Source organism: Centropristis striata, chromosome 15 (assembly GCF_030273125.1).
Source record: "Centropristis striata isolate RG_2023a ecotype Rhode Island chromosome 15, C.striata_1.0, whole genome shotgun sequence".
Classification (NCBI taxonomy): Eukaryota; Metazoa; Chordata; class Actinopteri; order Perciformes; family Serranidae; genus Centropristis; species Centropristis striata.
The window spans coordinates 30,820,191-30,840,787 of record NC_081531.1 but is presented as its reverse complement, the minus strand read 5'-3'; the positions used below and the strand labels follow the sequence as shown (position 1 = coordinate 30,840,787).

The following is a 20,597-nucleotide window of genomic DNA, read 5'->3' as shown; positions in this document are numbered from 1 at the left end:
CATGCGGTCTGCTCCAAACTCGACAACACGCCAGGGGTGAACTCTCATGTGGGTGAACGTAAGCTAATAATGACTATATGAACCTGGGTGTCGCTGTGTGAGGAATATTCTGTATACAGCTGAGGTCTCCAGTCTAATATTGTTCACAAGTTCAAGTGAAAATTGCAAATATATATTCATCTATACACACACATATATATGTATATATTGCAATCATATATTTAGCAATGAGCATGGGTGAGATGGCAACGGTTTGGACTGAAGGGGAAATTCACCCAGAAACACGACAGTACGGTTAAACTTGTGCTATTTCTGTCACCTTGAAGAGTTCAGTCTAAATTTGTTTGTTACATCCTGAAACAAGAGAGCCGACACTAGAAACGGTGGTGTTAGGGAGAGTCACTTTGTGGTCACTGTGACAGTATCTCTCAGAGATAAGGGCACATTGTCTGGTTTAAAACCATTAGCACCACTATGAATAAGCCTCTTTTGGGTATAAATGCTCAAGAACGTTCAATGAGCCTTCAAAGTCAGTCTAATTAATTGGAAAATACAGAGCAGAGCCTTGAAACAGTCCTTGTTTGATGTCCCGACTTTAGGGGGGACAGTTGTTCTTATCCGGAAAACAGATTTGGATCCAAGACGACAGAAATGTCAGAAGTGAGCGTGGTTTCAGGGTGGGCTTTCCCACAGCGGATGGGAGAAATTGTTTGGCCATTGCCTAGCACTTGCCTCAAGATTCAAGTTTAAATGGATACGGTAGTACACTACAAATGTCAACACCTTCCAGGTTGACTTTTTTTCTTTTTTGATTATTTTTTCTTAAACCAAGACCCCTCCCCTCTCCCCGAAATGGATACGCTAGTCTACTAAGATGTGTAACATTCATCAGCTGTAAACTGCTGTCAGTTTGAGATAAAATGAAATTACAGCAACAGAGCCATGCTACCTTAAAGTCCAAGCTACAGGATCACAAAACAAATTGACCATTTTTTATGTCACGTGTGAGGGGGAAATGCCATTTCAGGTCCTGCAACAGTAAGAAGAACTAAATATAGATTTAATACTTGTTGCACTTGTTATTTTTCATGTGAAAAGGCAGCAAAATTGCTCTTCTACCGGTGTGAAGTTATAGTTAATTATTTTCTCAAATATTCAGATTAATAAGGGACAATTATGCAAATGAACAGAAGAAACACTTTGTTTTATCCTGTCTTATAGCTAGTGCACATATGTTGGTGCACTTAGATAATATTACATTTATTGTATATCTACTGTTGAGATATTTTTTGACACTTAAATGTGCAAATGAGACAAACATAGGCATTAATACTTGGAACATGTTATTTTTAAAACTATTTTGAGCTTTATTTTTGTTCCCAATTCTTCCTGTATTATCATATATATATATATATATATATATATATATATATATATATATATATTTAAAAATGGAAATTAAATAGAAATGCTTTACTTTCCATTTTAAATAACACAATGCTGAATTCACTGGAATAATTTGTCTTTTAGCGTCACTTACAAAGCTGCACATACTGTTTGTAATTTGACGGTCTATATACTGGTTGAGAAAAATATTACAGTAATTCAATTTTGAAGACACCATGAGGTGGAATAAATGAAATAACTGTTATAAAACCTATATCATGTTTAATTGAAATGATACTGCAAACATAACTCACAGCTGGAGGCTTAAAATATTTTTTGTTTGTTTGAAGCACAGCTGCTTGTGTAAATCTAACAGGTTCGTACATCCTTTGACATGGTACTTCTAGGAAACTTTGAACATTTAAATTCAAGTTTAATACAATTTTCCCCTGGAATAAATCACAGCTTTAGGGTGCTGGTCCAATGTCAGGACATAAATTTAATAATCTATTAATCAGCCCTGATTCAGGCTCAGCTGCTTATATTCCTTCTAAACCAGAGGTCTTTCTTCTAATTTAACAGTAATGCCTCTATAATGTCAACACGTGTGATTATGGATTAAAGCAAAAACTAGTTCCCAGAAGATAAGAAAAAAAATGATTAGAATTATTAATAAAGGTTTTGAGAGAAGTAAGAGATCATCTAAAAATAACTCACATCTGGGATATTTCCAAAGTGTACAAACATATTATTTTAACAGTGCTATGAATGATATTATGACTAATCATTGGTATGTTTCTTAAAAAAATATGTTTTTTTTTCAATTTTTTTTTACATAAAATCTTTGTCCATGATTTATAGCTTGTGTCCCTCTTAGAAAATAATGAAAAATAACAGTTTTGCATATCTAGCGTTAGCATTTAAGGTAGTATGGCACACCCCTTTTAAAACATTCAAGGGTGGGGATCCAAATAATGCCTTGTGTACAATTCCATCTTACAGCAACTGTTTCTCTATTGTTCATCCATGAGAGCTTTGGTTAGCTGAAACCATGTGAGAGTGGCAAAAAACCAAACCAAAAAATAAAACATACAGGGAATAATTACAATGAACTTCTATTAAAAATAATTGTCTGCAAATATCTGAATAACATGATCATTTAGAGAAAGGTCTATCTTGACTGGTCCTAAATCCACTATTCACTACAAGTATTATATTAATGAGTCCTATATAACATCTACGTTGTAATTACAGGAGATAGAAAAAGAGCGCGAGAGGGAGAGGGATAAATATGAGAGAAAGGAGAGGTAGAGCAAGGGAGAACAACAAAGACCACTACACTGGTATCAAAGACAGCACTCAGTTTACAAGTTAACTGTGATTTCTTTACACACTAATGAAATACATGAATGATTAACAAAAGAAGTAGGATCTCTGAGGATGGGGAATGGAAAGAGAGAAAGCAATGGATGCACAGTACATTTTAATAGTATATTACAATTATTAATATATAAACCACAAAGTATCAATAAAACTCTGATTAAACTTGAAATCAGCAAAGAAGCATCTTTGTTTTTTTTCTTTTTTATAGTTTTGTATTTCTTATTTTCTTTTACATTTGAACATTACAAGGGTTTTTTTTCTCTTTACTCTTCTTTAAATTATTACTTGATCACACCTCCATTATCATTTACTTTAGAAGTATCCAGCATATTTCTTTACCTGGTTGTTTTGAAATAAAAAAAAAAAGAAAAGAAATGAGGACAAGAAGAAGTGGGTAAAATGAAAAAAAAACAACAACAAACAAAACAAATACACCTGCAGCAGGTAAAGAATTTCAGAGAATCACACCATTCATTCCATTAAAAAGCAGACTGGAGCATATTATTATTATTATTATTATTGTTAAATGTTTGTCATGAGTAAAATCATCAACCACACATACTGTGTAAAACCTGGTGCAGCGACAGAGAGTGAATAATTCAGTGTCATCTTTTAACCCTGTATAAATATCTTTAGATGAGACATGGGTCTAATATATAAAGAGATCCTGCAACATATCTACTTCCCAAGCTGTTAACTCACCTCAAAACTCTGAAGTGTTTGTCTAGTCATGAATACATTAACCCAAAATCCTTCATACTATCCCAAAGCACAGGGCCGTTTTTTAAAAAGCCGACATATACATGTGCAAATTGGAAAAAAATGGCCTGTACTTTACTACTCACAGTGCAATGATTACTCGCTTTATTAAACCTTTCAGTGTTTTCGTTTATTTTGCCACTATAGAATAAATTAAACCTGCCAATGACTCCACAATAGAACTCACAAAGGCTGAGGTATGGTATCAAAATGTTTACTTTCCTAATTCATTCATAAAAGAACTGATTCAGAGAACAAGCATCACATAAAAGGCTCTAGCACAGAGCCCAGATATATCGTGTTCCAGAAGTGAATCAGGAACAAGCAGGATGAAACAAACAATAACACACAACTAACAAGTTCCTCTCAAGAGTATAAAAGTGTCAGGATGCACAGAGCACTGTAAAATGCCTGGTTCAAGTTCTAATCTTCACATCTAAGTACAGTGTGCTTTGGATTAAATCATCTTTTTTTCTCTCTCTTTGAAATGATACTGATATCTTAACAGTTAGACAAAAGATACCAATCAGGCTCTTTGTTTTTTTTATTATTATTTCTTAAAACTGTGTTGACTTAACTCACCGTTTGTAAATGTTGCTGGTATGACACTTGTAAAATTATTCGGCTTCAGTATTTACAGAGCAAGTGTGTTCTGTTTGTCTCCGGGGTCGTTTTATACCGTCTTCCAGCAGAAAAAAGTAGAATAATAACTGTTTACAGCTTTTTCTTCTATTCACACGCTATAACATGTTCTTTTTGACACACCATCACAAAAATATGCTATTCTCTCACTGAGTTGGTTATATGCAGTGACTGGAATAATATGTACAGCTACATTTCTTTTTCTCAAGTTTGAATTCACAATGTAGTTATATGAAATTTGTTATAGCATATATATATATTTCTAAACAACAAAAACAACACTTATAAAAAAGGACCATAAAAATATTGGAGTCCTCTTTGTATTGCCCAAAAATAGGTAATTATGGTTAACAATGAGACATCACAAGAAATAAAACAGCTACTAAGATTTATTACTTAGATACCCTCTTTAAATTTTCCTTAAAATGTAATTTTTTTTCTTCGAGTCTCTCCACACTGAGCTTCTTTTTTTTTTTTGCGGAAAGACTGAATGGATCATCCAATCGTTTCTCCTTTACACTACAAAGATGAAGACATGACTTGCAGATATTCTTGGCTATGACCCCCCTTTACTTCAAACAAAATCCATTTACACAAATATACTATAAGATCAAATAAAATGACACAAAATTAAGGTTAAAAACTAAAATGACTCTCTAAAAACTAATCAAAACAAAAGCTAACAGAGGAAGGAAATTGGTGAATGAAATCGACGTGAAACATCATACCAAACCAGGTTGTAAAGTTATAGGAGGTTTGGATTATAGTACAGCAGTTGTTATTTTTCTGAGATGACTAACGTTTTTCTTTTCTTCTTCATATGGTTCCGACTTTCGTTCTTTTTGCCCGGGTGATGCTGTAGTGCTTGAAGTTGGATAGCATCACCTGCACACAAAGCCAATTAGAAACTTCGTCCTGTCTTTCCTGGGCCACCAGATATACTCTGCTGGGTGATAAAGAAAAAGAAAAACAAAAAAAGGATGGCAACAGCATTAGAAAACCCCGATGCATCATTGTGTCATTTGCAAAAATCCTGACTATAAATACTGAATTGTAGAATTCACAGTGACATTTAAAGATAGAAATCTGTGGTCATTAATATGATTTAAAAATAAAATATTTTAGATGCCTGAGAAACAATAGCATCGAACAAAAAATAGCAGCAGGTCAAAACTTGCTGCATGTGTAACATGACTACAGTAAAGAACAGCCTGTTTATGGGGAGACACTACAGCTGAATAGAGTAAAGAGCCAATTATTATTTTAATTTATGATTATTATTTTTCTCTTTTTGTGTGTGCATTGGATAGGCCTTTTCATTCCTCCTGTTGAGGTTAATGTGTGTTTCACCTCTTCCCAATTATTTTGTAATCTTTCTGAAATTTCATGTATAAATATGCAAACCAGTCATTCTCTAAATTAAACACAACAAATTTGCATAAACTTTGAAAACAGAAAAACATGAACATTTGATAATGCCACGTTCAAAAAACTCTCGCTTCATTTTGTTGAAATATTAGACACAAAAGTTTTTTAACAGAGGAATCTCTTATGTATCACTATAATCTAGAAAATACAGTCAAAAACCATAAAACTACATTTTTTGCAATGCTTTTAGGAATGAAATGTGATAAAAATCAGGCTATGAATTATTGATTTTAACAAACCCCCTTTGTAAAAAAAGTTTGTTAGAAAATAGAAAATAGATAAAAGTTCAGTCAAATAAACACCTAAGTGTGTATTTTAGACATGTTTGGAAGCAAACTAGTCCAAAATCTCAAACTTGGTCAGTGCATTTTAGAAGTTTTGTATTTATTTTTTGTAGTGTCTCGCCCACTTGGTGCATGTATTAACATTTTTCACAAAGTCTACACTGCTTAGTTACACTGCTTGTTCATATATGTGCTACTAGCTGTAATGCTTAGCTTGGTTGATTGCTTAGTGGGAAATTAAACATTTAAACATATATGTACAAACACACACCACACATCATATCTACCAAAAATAGCTGCAAGCAGACCAAAAGCTCAAGACATTTTGAATTTACGTATGAGGGACAATGTTAGCAATAAAGATGAATTACAGTGACAAAATAAACATGATGAAACTGAAATATTGGGTTCTTCATAGTCATTTACTGCTTGGTTAATATTCAATGATTCAAGGCAAATTGACTTGTTAGTAAAACAGTTTTAGATGGTTTTTTTAGTTGTAGCAGTGAAGAAGTGTGATGAGAGTTCTGTCCTTGAGGAAAACATTTCAAAAATGTTAATTAATATTTAAAGAAAGATAAACTGGTAGTATGTGTGCATGTGATTGAAGTATAACATTTCCCCACAGTAAGTCACACAAACAAACAAACTGATCGTGATTGAATTTGTTTAAATCAATGAGAATATTTTTGTACAGACCTCCTGATTTATGAAGACATAAACCTTCAGGTCACACTCACACTTTACTACCAGCTCTGTGAAGAATGATGTGATGAACATGTATTAGAGGGATAGAAATGCACAGTAAATAAAATGCAATACCTCTGATGAGATGGCAACCGGCCACCTGTTCAATGGTATCCATTTGTAAAAGCTGTCGCAATCAACGGGCCCTAAAAGTGTACAGTTAGTGCTTTTGTCAGTATGCATTTCAAAGACAGAAAAGTGAGTATCATATCATGAATGTGAACGTTTTTGATTCAGTTTGATCATGTTCAGTAGCAGAGCAGGAAACTATTGTCATACATATTATACAAGTTCATTGCATATTGTTGTAATGGAGAAACAGTGCACGCTGCAAAATGACTACAGGAAGTAGGACTCATTTAATGGTAAAAGGTGTTAAAAAGAGTTAGAAATACTATAAGAAGTTGTTAACCCCCTGAACCCCTTGAATTAATGCCTTTTTTAATGCCAAAATTACACAACAAGTTATCATAGCCAGTGACTGTAAAAACATAAATTATTGTTGGATTTAAGAAAAAAAAGAGGAATATTTAGTAGGGATGTAACAATGCACTCAACTCACGATTCGATACAAGTTCTGATATGAGGCGATGTTCTCACATTATAATTATTATTTTTTTTTTACAAAGATTCCTTTAATTATTTCTCATACAAAACACAACATTTCTAAGGTAGGGTTTAGGCAATGCATATGTCCTGAAATTATATTTTATGTGAAATAACAAAAAATAAATTTTGATTTTTAAAACAAATCCCATAGCAATAAATGAACAATACCAATAAATACATCTCATAAAATAAACAAACTAAAACTTGCCTGCATTCAGTTTGCTAATTACATGTTTGTTTGTTTTCAGGAAGATCAGCATATCGTATGGCTGTTAGCAAGCTAATGTTAGCTACATGTTAGCAAGCTAATGTTAGCTATATGTAAGCAAGCTAATGTTAGCTATATGTTAGCAGGCTAATGTTAGCAATATGTTAGCAAGCTAATGTTAGCTAATATCCACTTTTGTCCTCTTTAAGTTCAGTTTTTCTGAAACTTATTTCTGGTTCTTTAACTTGTTGGTAGTAGCTTGAATCAGCACACAGCGGCTTTTAGACATTATTTTGTTGTTTGCTAACAGAACTGACGGGGAGGCTCCTTCCTTCAATAAAAAGTCCGTGGTCTATGGTGAAGAGCAATGGTTGTTTTCATAGACATATATACATAGACGCCACATCGACTGTGGAGGGGCGTGCCTAAAGTGCCGCCATCTTGGAACAGGGCTAGCAGAGGCTGCGATGCATCAACTTTCGAAGGAAAGAGGTACTCTGCAATCTCAAGGTAGAATTATCCACTGAATTTTGGAACGATTTCCAAACGTATTGATTTGTTAAAAACGGCACATATATCACGCTGTGATACAGGGTGCCTGGGTATTTTGAAAATGCTGGTTTTATTACCCAAATACAAATTCTACTTAATGTTATCTGCAGACGAGCTTTTGACAGAAGATTTGTGAATGAAAAGATGTCGGTGTTGTGCGGTTACACCCTCTGCTGTTAGAAAAGAGTATTGCGATCAATTTTTCCTCTCAACCGATTTAAATCGTCACACATTTGTTTCGGTTTTTAACTGTCTCGCGACACATCATTACATCCCTAATATTTAGTCGAATTCACTTTATTCTACATGTCAAATTTAAAATCATGCAAAAAAAAATGCACTAATCAGGTCATGTAAAAACACTTAATTCTGCAATCCTCAGCACAACTGAGAAGCCATGAATGATTTGACTGAGAACAACAGAGAGGAGAGGACAAGACAGGTTGTAAAAATAAATAATTAAATATGCAGAGCATGTGCAGCCCCTACTTTTTGGTAACACTTGTTGAAACTTGGAAAAATACTATATAAATATTCAGTGCATAACAAATGTGTTAGATGACCCGGTTTATGCCACAGCTATCCTAAATTAACAGGAATAATTTTTTATGCTCCTGTAATGGTTAATACATCAGTATGTATAAGTTATTTATCTGAAACGATATTTTTAATGCTTAAATATAATTATTCTTGTTATCCATGAATTTTCAAATTTACTGTTTTACAAAAAAACTTGTAAAAATAGTAAACATTATAATTTCTTGATTAAGATGTCAAATTAGAGTTTTTAGCTTACATTTCTGAACAGAGAGCCGGCTCACATCTGGCTATAAAAAGGTTAAAAAACAATAAAAAAATCTTTTTCAACACAACAACTTTTAAGCAAGCTTTTGAAAGATTTCTAAAATATTTATGTTTTCTTGTTTTAATGACAGGTGGTCTAATTAATTTGTTAAGCACTGTATACAGATTTTTATACACTAGACATTTTTTTGTCAGGTAAATTATCAAACAAATGAATTATCACATTAACATGGCCAACGTGAGAAAAACTGCTTGGGGTACAGAGGGTTAAATCATTCAATATACAATAATTTTATAATACTTTCTATGCCCAACATACAGTTATGAGGTTACAATAAGCTCAGTGGAAACAAAATAGTGAAAAAAAAATATGTGAAGGAGATAATAAAACACATATTTATGCTAACACACACAACTGATTTAATCTGAAAGCATGCAGAGAATAGGATCATAAACACCCCTCAGTAAGATCAGTGTGTTTTTCAATGCCTTTCATTAAGGAGCTCAGTTATCAGGATACTGTGAATTCTGCTGGTGACAGGTCTGCAGAAATCCTTGGATTGAAAGGAGAAGCACTTTCAACAGCGATTATCTGTCTTTATCACTTCAATCAACTAATTGCACTCTAATTGTCTTGCATTAAAAAAACAGTTAAGTTCATTACTGCTTCTTCACAGTGGCTGTTTTGATATTGGCTAAAGGGATTAATAAAATCACTGGAGCGTGACACTGAGCGACAAATCAGCGCCTCTGAAGTCATCCATGAGGTTGTGACATATGATGATCCTACATGTATTCAGTTCAACAGCATCCTCGGTAAAAATGAATTATAAAGCACATTTTAGTTCTGAATCATTTCCCATTTTAATGTTCTGAATAGAGAGATCATCTCGCCGAGAGCAGAGAGTCACAGGGCTGCAGCATCACCTCTCTGCTTTATTGCACTCTGTTTGATTCACTGGGTAATTCTGAAGTGGTGATTTAGTACGTGGTATCAGAGGCACAATTTGACATTCTGTAAGAGAACCTGGCCTGTATTATATGGGTACTAAATTCTGCCTGATCTCCTGTTTTTAGGTAAATATGATAAACAGACAAACATTTCTACTCAGAATTGATAGTATTTGTGGCATTCAAAGACTTGTTTTTAAATTCTCGAACTCGGCGTGGTTACAAACTGTTGCAACAAATGGAAAATAATGGAACCAAATTGCCTCATTTCCATCTGTAAACTATCTGCTGGTAAATCTGCTTTGAAAATGAGCCAGGCCGGTCTTTCATAACAAATATTTTGCTTCCTACACTGAGACCAACAGATTATCGCAGATAGCCAGTGGACCTAAAACAATTAATAAGAGAGGCTTTGCTTGGGAAGCAAAAAGCCAATAAAATGTATTTTTCTGTTAAGCTCTGTTTTTGTTTGGATATCATAAATCAATTACACACATTTACTGAAATTAAAATGAGCTATTTTATCTTCTCATAAGCTATTTGCACATTGGCTCCCGGTGACACTTTCCCATACTGACAACATTACTGCTATCACATTCACTTCATCCCTGCTAAGCCATTACACTTAGTCCCATTGATTCTATGTTTTGTAGAAATGGATAAATCTCCTATACTATTTCTTTTTTTAAGATGCACAGTGATGCCAAAACACACACATTTAAAAGCACAACCATAAAATAGTACGTGTTGTAGGAAATTCAAAATAATAATGAGGACGATAAAGTTTGTAAAGAGTGTCTTCACCCTGTAGTCTTGCAGAGCTTGCTTGCAGTACTAATGGGCTTGTTGTTATTCCACCTCAGTTAAGCCATGCATTAATTAGTTTCTTTCAGAAAAGCAGGTGTTTTTTCATAACCTATACTGTGTCACTCAGTTCAGTCATGTAAAACAGAAAAAACATGCCCCAACAAGCCCGCAGTGAGTCGGAGAGCTTAGCCCCGCTGCACTTTGCCAGGGGCCATAAAATTCACATGGTAACATTTCAGATTAATTATTCATAGAGGTCCGGGGGTAGACCAACACACAAGCAAAGTAAACAAGTTGCTGATTGAGTCTTCTTTTGGGGAGTTTGAACCCCGAACATAAGATAAAAACATTTGAATGCCTGGATTATACAGAATGCATCTTTTCCTGTTCTTAGATGGCTAATTTAACAATACTACAACATTTATAACAACTGGATTAGTTGTATTTACGAATCACTGATTGATTACATACTTAGGTCGCTTTCACAACCCCAGTCTGTTTGGTTCATCCGAATCAGAGTGGAATTGATACATTTTGTTGGTTTTGTATTTTGTCTGGTTTCTTTCACAGTGCAGAAATGTAAGAGGACCAAATAAAACAAAAAGATTTGCAGAGGGGCGTGTACGAAAGTTGAGGGCTGGAAATCTACTCCCACTATAATTTCTGATTGGTTGTAAAGTTGGCGGTGAAAAATGTAAACACGGAAATAAACAAAGCAACGTGGAGCCGAGCGCAAACCGAGTACGTTTGATTCTACCAGCCGTAATCTGCTCTGGTGTTCACCAAACTAATGTGGAGAGAAACGCTCAGAAGGAGCTCCTGTTGAGGCTGCGGGACGTCAACAATGTGTTGATCCATTATTTCCACAGATGATGTGCTGCGATCAGACACTGTCGAATCAGAGAAGGAGAGCTTTGATGCTTCTATCACCAAGGCAAATATTAAGTAATTTTGAGCAACATGTTGATAATTCTGCAATGACAAATTAGCATTTTGGTTCATTTCCTTTAATTTGGTTGGATTCTGGTCGGATTATGTTCAAAGTAAATCGAACAGCACTAGGGTCTGTTTGGAAACGGACTCTCACAAGTGTTTAAAACAAAGTAGGTTTTTAAAAAAGTTTCTCTGAAAAACATGGCTTCTGATTGGTTGAAAGATGTAAAACTATGTCTCCACAGGAGATGGAGATACAATTATTAACCAATACTGTACATTAGTTAACACTTCATAATGTCCTCATCACCGCACAAAGCTACATTATAATGAGATTTAAACCAGTTGTTAAATATTTATATCCTGCTAATAAATGCTAATCAAGGAAGCTTCGTTATTTCAGGTTTTAATCGGTTTTCAGATGATCCCTGCAAGACTTGGGGTTATAAAAAAGGAGAAAACTATTTTGTAAACTATATTCCACAATTGAATAAAGTCACACTGTTCGACCAGGTTATGTCTTTATTTTGGGCCTTTCAAGCATTTTTTTGTATTGATGTATTATTGATTAGAGCGAAAGCAGGGATGCTGCACATCAACTCAACTGACATACAGGACAAGACAGACAGTCACATATCCGTCAGACTGAGATCACCTCTTTGTTACCATCACCTCTAATAGCCGTGCTTGTCCTACACTTATGGGTAGATTCAGCAAATTGGCAGCTAACTGATCAGCAAGAGAGAGAAAGTACAACAGCACCTGGCTGAGCCACTACACCTGGACAAGGACACTGGGAGAGACAAAACCTGCTTGGAAGCATTGTCCCTGTGACGGAGCAAACTCAAGCTCTGGGACAGATGGGTTTCTAAAAATAAAGGAAATTTGTTCTGGGAAGGTGACACAGAGTCTGGAGTGAGGTGATTTGTGCAACAGCTAAGGGGAATAAACATTTGCATTTGACACAGATAACTTTGAGAGCTAAGACACGGTTTACCCTGATGGACAAAATGCTTATGGGACCTCTGCACTCAATGACAGTAGATACCTCTCTGCAGAGTAACTCTACTGACTGGTTGCTTATCTGGATTTAGGATATTTGCTAAGATGCAGAGGCAGGTGAAATGTAATGTGTAAAGTCCAGTGGTAAATTGTAACTAAGTTAATTTACTCAAGTATTGTACTGCACAATTTTGAGGTATTCATTCTTTACTTGAGTATTTCTATTTTATATAACTTTACACTTCTACAAAGGCAAATATTGCATTCTTTACTAAGCAACATTTAGCTGCCAGCTTTAGTTACAGGCTGGTCTCCCCTGAAAAATGACAATATAAAGCCAAACGGCGGACTCTCTTCCAGGAGAACGAGGACCGTGTGAAAAAAAAAGTTAACAATTTTTTTAGTAACTTACATTTTTTTTTTTTTACATAACTTAAGTGGCTCACGCTTTGTGAATCACATTTTCTACTTAACTTAGGGTACAACAGTTAGGTACATTCATTTCCTGTTTAAACTGTCTTTTATAATGATTTATCAGGAAGTTTTTTCCCCTTAACCTAGTTGTTTTGTAGCATAAATCCACAGAAACTGCAGCCTTTTTCGCAACCGTACATATATGTATTATAACGTGTGTGCTATGTTTAGAAGGAGCCGTGGTACCGTGAGCTACGAAATGATCATATGTGTCATTTTGACAAACGCTCACATGTGTTGGTATGGGTGGTGTTGACAGACAGTCTATTCTGTAGTTTAGGTTGGAAATCTTGTTGTTAGTTACTTTTACAGTTAAGTTTTAACATAAAAAGCACAAAAGATGTAAAATGATTAGATTAAAAAATAAATAAATTAAAGTACATTACAGTATAATAAGGAGTTAAAATGAGTCCTTCCTTGTGAAAATTTAAACGTTGCTTACATAAATGCATCAATGCAAATAATCTGATAATATATTTAGAACACATAAACCATCTGAGTAGATCCATTCTGAATAACGAGTACATTTACTTTTGATACTTTAAGTACATTTTGATTCTGATACTTTTGTACTTTTTCACTTTTGAATGCAGGACTTCTGCTGTAGTGGAGTCATTTCATTTCTGTGTGGTATTAGCACTTTTACTTAAGTAGAGGATCTGAATACTTCTTCCACCACAGGTAAAGTCTTATAATTAGTAAGCTCTACTCCTTATGATAAAAAGTCCAGTGTTACAGAACACCGTGACCATATGCAGCGTGCGTTGGCTTAGTGTCTAATTTTAGTGTTGGTATTCTGACACAGAAGATGCCTGAGCTCAAGGTGCAGTCAGACACGACAGGTGGTCTCCATTTACTCACTGTGATGCTGGGGCCAAACCCAGAGCCAGGCTGAGGGCTAGCAGCACTGATGTAGTTGCCCACAGCTGAATCCTGGCTGCTAGGTCCATACAGGTCAGCCACAGGCCCTGGACTGTTAGCACCAGGGAAACCTCCGGGCCTTGACGGGTTGGTGCCTGCATACAAACACAGCAGGGAGCAGAGCAGCTCAGAAACATCCATCGGTGATCAGCACGGTTCTTACCAGCTACCAGTCAAAAAGAAACGTTTAAATCAAAAGAACACATTACTGGATTCTTTGTCTCAAAGGCCTTGCTTTGTTATTACAAATACTTTCTGCTTATTGAACTGTTAAATTTTATTTGATACTAACTGACAGAATGGTGCAGGGATCAGGTTTAATAAGATTACAAAGAGCCAAAATTAAGAGTGAATCCAGTATGATATTCTGAATATAATCTACATGCTGTGTGTATTATGCACAGGAGTAACATTCACTTTGTATAATCATGCACAACACAAAACAAGCTAGAAATACTTCCATCATGCTAAGAAACTAGTAAGGTTGCAGTGTCAATGTTGCCATGCATAATGTGAAGGAGTACTTGTAAAACATCATTAAAAGAGTAACACAGGATTATTAGATTTCATTCGAGCATTTTAAACCGAGATATTTGAAAAACTTAATGCTGCCCTATATGACCTATGATTCATAGATAGCGTCAATAAAAGACTAAAAATATTCTCCATAATTTCAACTGTGTGCTTCAGCCTTTCCAGTCTGCTGGTGTAACTTCAAGCATAAAGCAAAAGAGGTATGTGAGACAAGAGAAGGAGACATAAGGGGGAAATATAAAAGCTTGACCCGACTTGATGTGCAGGTCCAAACTCAGGGGGGGATAAAAAAGAAATACTGTACATGACTTACCACCTTTGCCCTGTGAGTAAGAGCAACTCAGACTAATAAAATTTCTTTTGAAAATCCAGATGCCTACTAAAGGCCAATAACACTGGCAATGCAGGGGGAAAAAAACAGGCGAGGAGAAAGAAAAATGCAGTGATTTCTTAACAGCAATCTCCTCTGCTGTCAGCTTCACATAACCCTCCGTCTCACCCTCATTCAAAGACAGACTGCGAACAAAAAAATCTGTATTAAAAAGAAATATCTCCCCGCCACAGAAAAATGCTCGATCTTGTGTACATTTGAACTCATGAGCCCTATGAAGCCTGAGAGGAAGTCTTTGTAATACAAGTAAAGTAATATAGAGTGGAACTGCAGTGCATCCCATGTCTTTTTCGCACACAGTATACAAACTGTATCAATGTCACCATGTTTAGCATATCACTGCTCCATCTATCAAAGCTGTATTACACAGGTTAGGTCCATCACAAGCACCTGAAAACATACTCTAGATATCCGTGTAAAGCACTCCAGAAAAATGAAGCCATCTCACTAAACACACATCTAGTGGAGTTGACACTGCTGTTTAACTGTAAGGACTTTAAACAGTGAGCAGCTAGTGCTCTTATCTTGCCTGCACAGCCCCCAGTAGGCTGGCTTATTATATAATTAAGGACTTTTTCAGTTGAAATGGCAATCCTCATTTTCTATGACTGGTGATTTTTATTAAGAGCGTGGCTCACCCCTCTCCCTGTGAAACTGTTTTCATTTCATATTTCATTTAAATGTAGGGGCTGCACTAGTTCTGCATTTGACTTTGGGAGCAAAATAATTTCCAGCGCAACGTGGGTCAGATTAGTTGCGATTCCATCCACCTGCTTTAATGTGCATTTTCAATTTGCGTATGAAAAAAATGGAAACACAGAAATGTTCGAAATAATCTTGAAATCTTTGCAAAAAAGTTTCACGCTTCTGCAAAGCTTCTGCAAAGCTTCTGCAAAAAATAGTGGCAGATAAAGAGTCTCCTCATTGCTCCACAACGATCTGATGTAACCGTCCTCACATTCACTTCTCAAAGAAATGTCATATTTTAATTTCAGTTTGAGGTTTCACTGGCGCTCTTTTAATTATGGCATCACCTTTTCTGTTATGATATAATGGTTTTCTAAGTAGAGAATTAGCACCTCCTACTGCCTATCTCTATCAACCAGCTCCTAAGAAACAGCAGTGAACTAAAACAAGCATTCATTGGCATTTTGTTTTGCTGAAATGTTTAATCAAAATTCGGTGAAAACCTGGCTCAGAATAAGGAGAATTGGTAGTTGTGGTGCAGATACATCTGACTGGAAAGACTGGAGAGAGGAGTGACTTGTCTTTGTGAAGTACTTAGAAAGAAAAATGGAAAGACTGAATGAATGAATGTCTAACGTCTCACTCTATCCAGAACACTGTGTGCTACATTCCCTATCTTTGTCTTCCAAGCAACATTTTCTTCATTTTAATTCACATAACATAGTGCTAAAGCACAGATGTAGGCCCTGTGCACAAAAAAAAATCATTTATCATTGACATTTGCCTTCAAACTGCACATACCCTATTCTCCTTTTCAGGCTAGCACAGTGTTTGTATCTGTGGATTGAGCACTGACCATAAAATACTTGTAATCTACAACCTACTGCTGCTAATCATCATCATAAGTACACAAAATTAATGTATACTTCCTGGAATCCAGTAATTTCTGCCGTCATCTACTTAAACAAACAGCCACATAAAAAGCACCATTGTGATTCCATTTGCTATAATGTTGTCTCTGATTTTCATATCATTAGGGTCAAGGTTGGCTACAAATACAAAGTCGATTTCACAGACAGCAAGCACATAAATTGTGTTGACTCACTCTGGATTTGAACATGTCCTCTCAGGTGAAAAAAAACTGCGCTTTACCAACCAAGCAAACAAAAAACTACCACACACCAACAGAGTCCAACAGCGTGACTTACAGTAGCTGCTGCTAGACACTGAGGTGATTTCTATCCTTTCTACTCTTAAAGAAACCATAATGTGAAATTAATTAACATGCTACACAGGGCCTCAGCATCATCAGAGATACTAGCATTGGTGTGTGCATTTGCAGTAAAGTAGTAGTAATCCTTCCCCTGTCATGCAGCCGTGTATGAATTAAAACACTTCACACTGCTTAACAGATCTACATGAAGAAATGCATGAACTATTACTGTCGTACTGTCACACTTGCACAAGTGTTGTGACAATGACGTTCAAACAGCAGGCTTTCAAGAAAAAAAAAATCACATCTGCGTATTTGGTTCTATACAGCCTGTCTGTGGTTTTTTCTATTTGCTGAGCTAAAGTTTGTACAGACAGACAGAAATGCCAACATCTGCCCTGGGCAGCTGGCCAACACTTTAACCATCAGGGGAGAGTTGGCCCCACACTGACAAACTCACTTTATTGGTCCAAAAGGGTGAGAGAGGACAGCCTCTATTGGGTAACACTTTATTTGAAGGGGTATGCAAAAGACTGTCACGACATCTGTCATTAAGATGAAGGAGGCTTTATGCATGCTTTTGAATATTGTCAGTAAGTGTCATTCGGTCAATTATTTCACCTTTAATGCAAAGTTGACATTGTTTAAGATGTCTAAAGCAAATAAATTGTCAAAAAATTGTCAAATTGTCACAGCAAACAAAAAAGTGGAAAACAAATCATGTATTAGTACACTTAAGTTGTTGACTTAGGTAGTTATAAATCAGTATCAAAATCTGTTTAACTACTTCCTTCCTTACTGTTTGAACATACACGATCACAATTTTTTTTAAAGAACAAATGATCCTCTTTTTTTCCTCGTTTTTGTCCCCCCAAAAGTACAAATGTACATGTACGTGAATATGTCGAGGCCCTCTGTTTGAGGAAGTAATCCCCTGTTCTAGTCAAAGATATCCCAAACAATGTCAACTTTGCATTAAAGGTTACATAATTGACCGAATGACACTTAATGACAACATTCATAAGCATGCATAAAGCCTCCTTCATCTTAATGACAGATGTCATGTCATGGTTATGACAGTGTCAGTCCTATGTATACCCCTTCAAATAAAGTGTTACCCTCTTTTGATTTTAACATTTTGCTGTTATTGTAATGTGGAGGTATGAACACAATAGTGAAGTCACAAGACTGAAGTCTAGGGCATGATTCAAGCCCAGCAGGGGCACACGAGTCTCTAGAGACAGGGAGCCTAACTGCTGTTTGTAGGTCAACACTGTCACCTTCAACAATCCCCCACATCACATGAAGGCCCTCCACTAAACTAGACCTCTTTTACTACTATAGACGAATTAAACATTGGTGGTACGTCATGTCAGTGCAACCATGATCATAGAATTATCAGTAATTAAAAAAAAAAGATAAATACTGGAGTATTCAAAAAAAGGTTGTTAATTCTGAAGACTTTTCTCTGCTCTTGAAAAAATGGCATGGATTTCTAATATTTTATGTGTTGCATGCAGGAATGGAAATGTCAGTGTGAAGTATATTTACATTGAAAGCTATGATTACATAAGGTGGAACACCAGAAAGCACACAATATGAAAATGTGCCTGTGTTGTAATGGCTGTATTATGCAAAGATGTTGAGGAAGAACATCGCACAGCATTTCTACTGATTTCCCTGTCAGGCTTTCACACACTAATAACATGAGCAATCAGTGTTACACTTAAAATACTTAAAGGGCTCGACTAAAAAATGACTCTCACTCCCACACTTTAACTTGTTCCTTTGCTGTTCAAAATTCACATAAACTTGAGCTGTGTGAGAGAGGCCAGTGTACTCTCCGACATCATCAGTAGTTATTTTGTTCACATGCAAATGAAGGATTACATTCTGTGTGTGCCGGCCCCTTATAGTGCAAGCAGGAGCTAGAACATAACTTCACAAAGAAACAGAAAATCTACATTAAAAATTGAAAAGAAGGGAGGAAGAACATGCAATGCTATTTTGTCAGCAAGACGTGTCTTTATAGTTGTTTTTTTTCAAGGGGGGATTTTTTTTTTTGTTTCTTCAACAAAAACAAGAGAAAATGTATAAAAAAAATAAAAAAAAGATTAGACCATTTGCATGGAATAATGTCATGAATCAAACTGAAAAGTCCAAAAAGTGGATGAGATAGATGCGCATATACAAACCTGGGTTCTTAAATTGATCCGGGCTGTGTAGGTGCTGGAGGGGGGAGTTGCAGGCGGAGGTGGCATGCTCACTGTGCAGCATCTGAGCCGCTTGGGGCCCCAGGGAGCCATAGTCAGCAAAGGAGCAGGGCCCCCCCCTCTGGTCACTGGGCGTAGAGTAAAACCCATAATCGGGGAGGCCTGGGAGATACAGTATAGGGTGGGGAGGGGGAGGGGAGGGGACTCCATCATTGTGGAAAACAACTTTTTCATTGTCAAAGTCAATGTCCAGATTGTTAAGCATAGCTTGGTGGTGCATTACACCATTTTTTAGAATACATAGAATACGTTTTTCTGCTTTATTTGCCCCCCCTGCCCTCCCTCCCCAGCAGCTCCTACCATGTGGCCAGGCCCCCTTGACATTTGGTCCGTGTCTGATACGCTCAGCTGTATCATATACATTAGCTGTGAAAATATGGATACATACTATCTCTCCCTGAAAGGATGCAATTAAAACCTTCTCAATTCAAATGGACCAATACAAATTAATACAAAATAAACAGTAAGGCCACAGCTTTGATCTTTTTGGCTTTTGCATAATTGACCTGTGTCCTCCATTAGTCATTAAGGAGTGAGATAAAACTGAAGAATCATTAAAACACAGGTCAATACATTTCTCATTTCAAACCGACAAATCTTCGTCGACACACCTGAAGGAAGCTTTTGTCATTTAAATGAAAAGAAACATTGTGTGCACCGATCAATAATTAATTTAAAGCTTTTTTTTTGTTCAAATAGCAACAGATAAGGTTTTTTTTTCTTTTTAATATGACTGAGATACAGACATTCATGTTTATTGATGATAGGCATTTTCAAGTGCACTAACACCCTAAGCACGTCTCAGATTGGCCTCTTCCAACAATTCTCTCATTGACACAGATGGTGGATTATCAACAGTTTAGAAAAAGTCTTTCAGCAATAAGTCGTGCTGGCATTTATTGCTTGTCCTCTTAATCTGAGACAAGCTGCTCATATAAAGAGTGCAATTAAAAGAAACTGCTCCTTCTCACACCTCTTTGATAACAGAGTTAATCTACTCAGGAGGGACTGAGATTGGTGACACCGGCTTTTCCATGCTGGGTTTCCCCTGCTGTGTGTTTGTTTTTTTATTTGGGTCCTGGAGCGAATAGCCATTCAAAGCCACTTCACCTCTACCCATTCAGAGTGAGACAGTCCACTTCTGCCAAATGGAATGTAAGCACCAGCCATGTTTCTCTCCGCCAATGCTTTTTAGCACTCTGATCTCACCACTTGTGGGCTGTCTGCCCACTCATCAAATTATAGGCTCCAAATACGGCAGGCTTCCCACGTACGTCACATAATGCCTGACACATTGAACAAAGCTCAAGAACCAATCATTCCATTTACTTCACTTAGACAAATGTCACAGAACATTGATTGGCCTTGCTAATGAGGAAAACTGGATCAATGGAATAATTATAACAGGGAAAAAAAAACATTTGACAATAGCACAACCCGTGTTATTGGGAATTCATAAAGAAGCCATTCCAAATATGTCACCAATGTAGAACAGTGTCGAGACTGGAATCATTACTTTCATTTTTATAATACTTTCACAACACCTTACTAATGAACATATCTGTGGATGCTGCTTTCATGTACTGTACTATACAACTGACCATACAAC

General features: G+C 36.1%; 1 protein-coding gene across 11 annotated transcripts in view; it reads right to left on the bottom strand.

The window, feature by feature from the left end:
- Window positions 1-2,852: 2,852 nt before the first annotated feature.
- Window positions 2,853-20,597, bottom strand: part of LOC131986692 (RNA-binding protein Musashi homolog 2) — a 273,297-nt gene continuing 255,552 nt past the window's right edge. For 4 of the 11 annotated variants that reach the window (XM_059351763.1, XM_059351768.1, XM_059351767.1 and 1 more), the window contains 4 exons: window positions 18,911-19,090; window positions 13,831-13,985; window positions 6,705-6,775; window positions 2,853-5,113 (listed from right to left, as the gene is read on the bottom strand). In XM_059351763.1, coding sequence (XP_059207746.1) covers window positions 6,734-6,775; window positions 13,831-13,985; window positions 18,911-19,090 — 377 coding nt within the window. In that variant the 3' untranslated portion in view covers window positions 2,853-5,113; window positions 6,705-6,733. Of the gene's footprint in view, window positions 5,117-5,822; window positions 6,638-6,704; window positions 6,776-13,830; window positions 13,986-18,910; window positions 19,091-20,597 lie in introns of those variants that run through there. The other 7 variants (XM_059351770.1, XM_059351773.1, XM_059351772.1 and 4 more) reach the window with 4 other exon arrangements.